General features: G+C 57.7%; 1 protein-coding gene across 1 annotated transcript in view; it reads left to right on the top strand.

Annotated features, from left to right (window-relative positions):
• The window catches only part of EMH_0074500 (zinc finger (C3HC4 RING finger) protein, putative), a gene marked incomplete at both ends in the record, with an annotated part of 3,254 nt that overhangs the window by 992 nt on the left and 1,929 nt on the right, over positions 1-333 (top strand). Inside the window, one exon of the mRNA XM_013499470.1 lies at positions 95-330. Coding sequence (XP_013354924.1) covers positions 95-330 — 236 coding nt within the window. The remainder of the gene's footprint in view (positions 1-94; positions 331-333) is intronic.

Raw genomic sequence — 333 nt, forward strand, 5'->3', positions numbered from 1 at the left:
TTATTGTTGTTGCTGTTGCTGCTGTTGCTTTTGCTGCTGCTGCTGCTGCTGCTGCTCCAATGCTGCTGCTGCAGCATTTCGGGTGTATGCGCAGGTCTGTGTCTATTTGACGAGAGTGTTCCTGCTGCTGCTAGCAGCAGCAAACGCAGCAGCAGCAGCAGCAGCAGCAGCAGCAGCAGCAGCAAGGGAGATGCAGCAAGCTCAGAAGATGAGGAAGAAGCCTTCACTGCGCTGCTGCGGCTCGGTGCTGCTGCTGACGCATCCGTAACAAACAGCAGCAACAGCAGCAGCAGCAGCAGCAGCAGCAGCAGCAGCAGCAGCAGCAGCAGCAGC

The sequence above is a fragment of the Eimeria mitis genome, genomic scaffold (assembly GCF_000499745.2).
Source record: "Eimeria mitis Houghton genomic scaffold, Emh_scaff4355, whole genome shotgun sequence".
In the NCBI taxonomy this organism is placed as follows: domain Eukaryota; phylum Apicomplexa; class Conoidasida; order Eucoccidiorida; family Eimeriidae; genus Eimeria; species Eimeria mitis.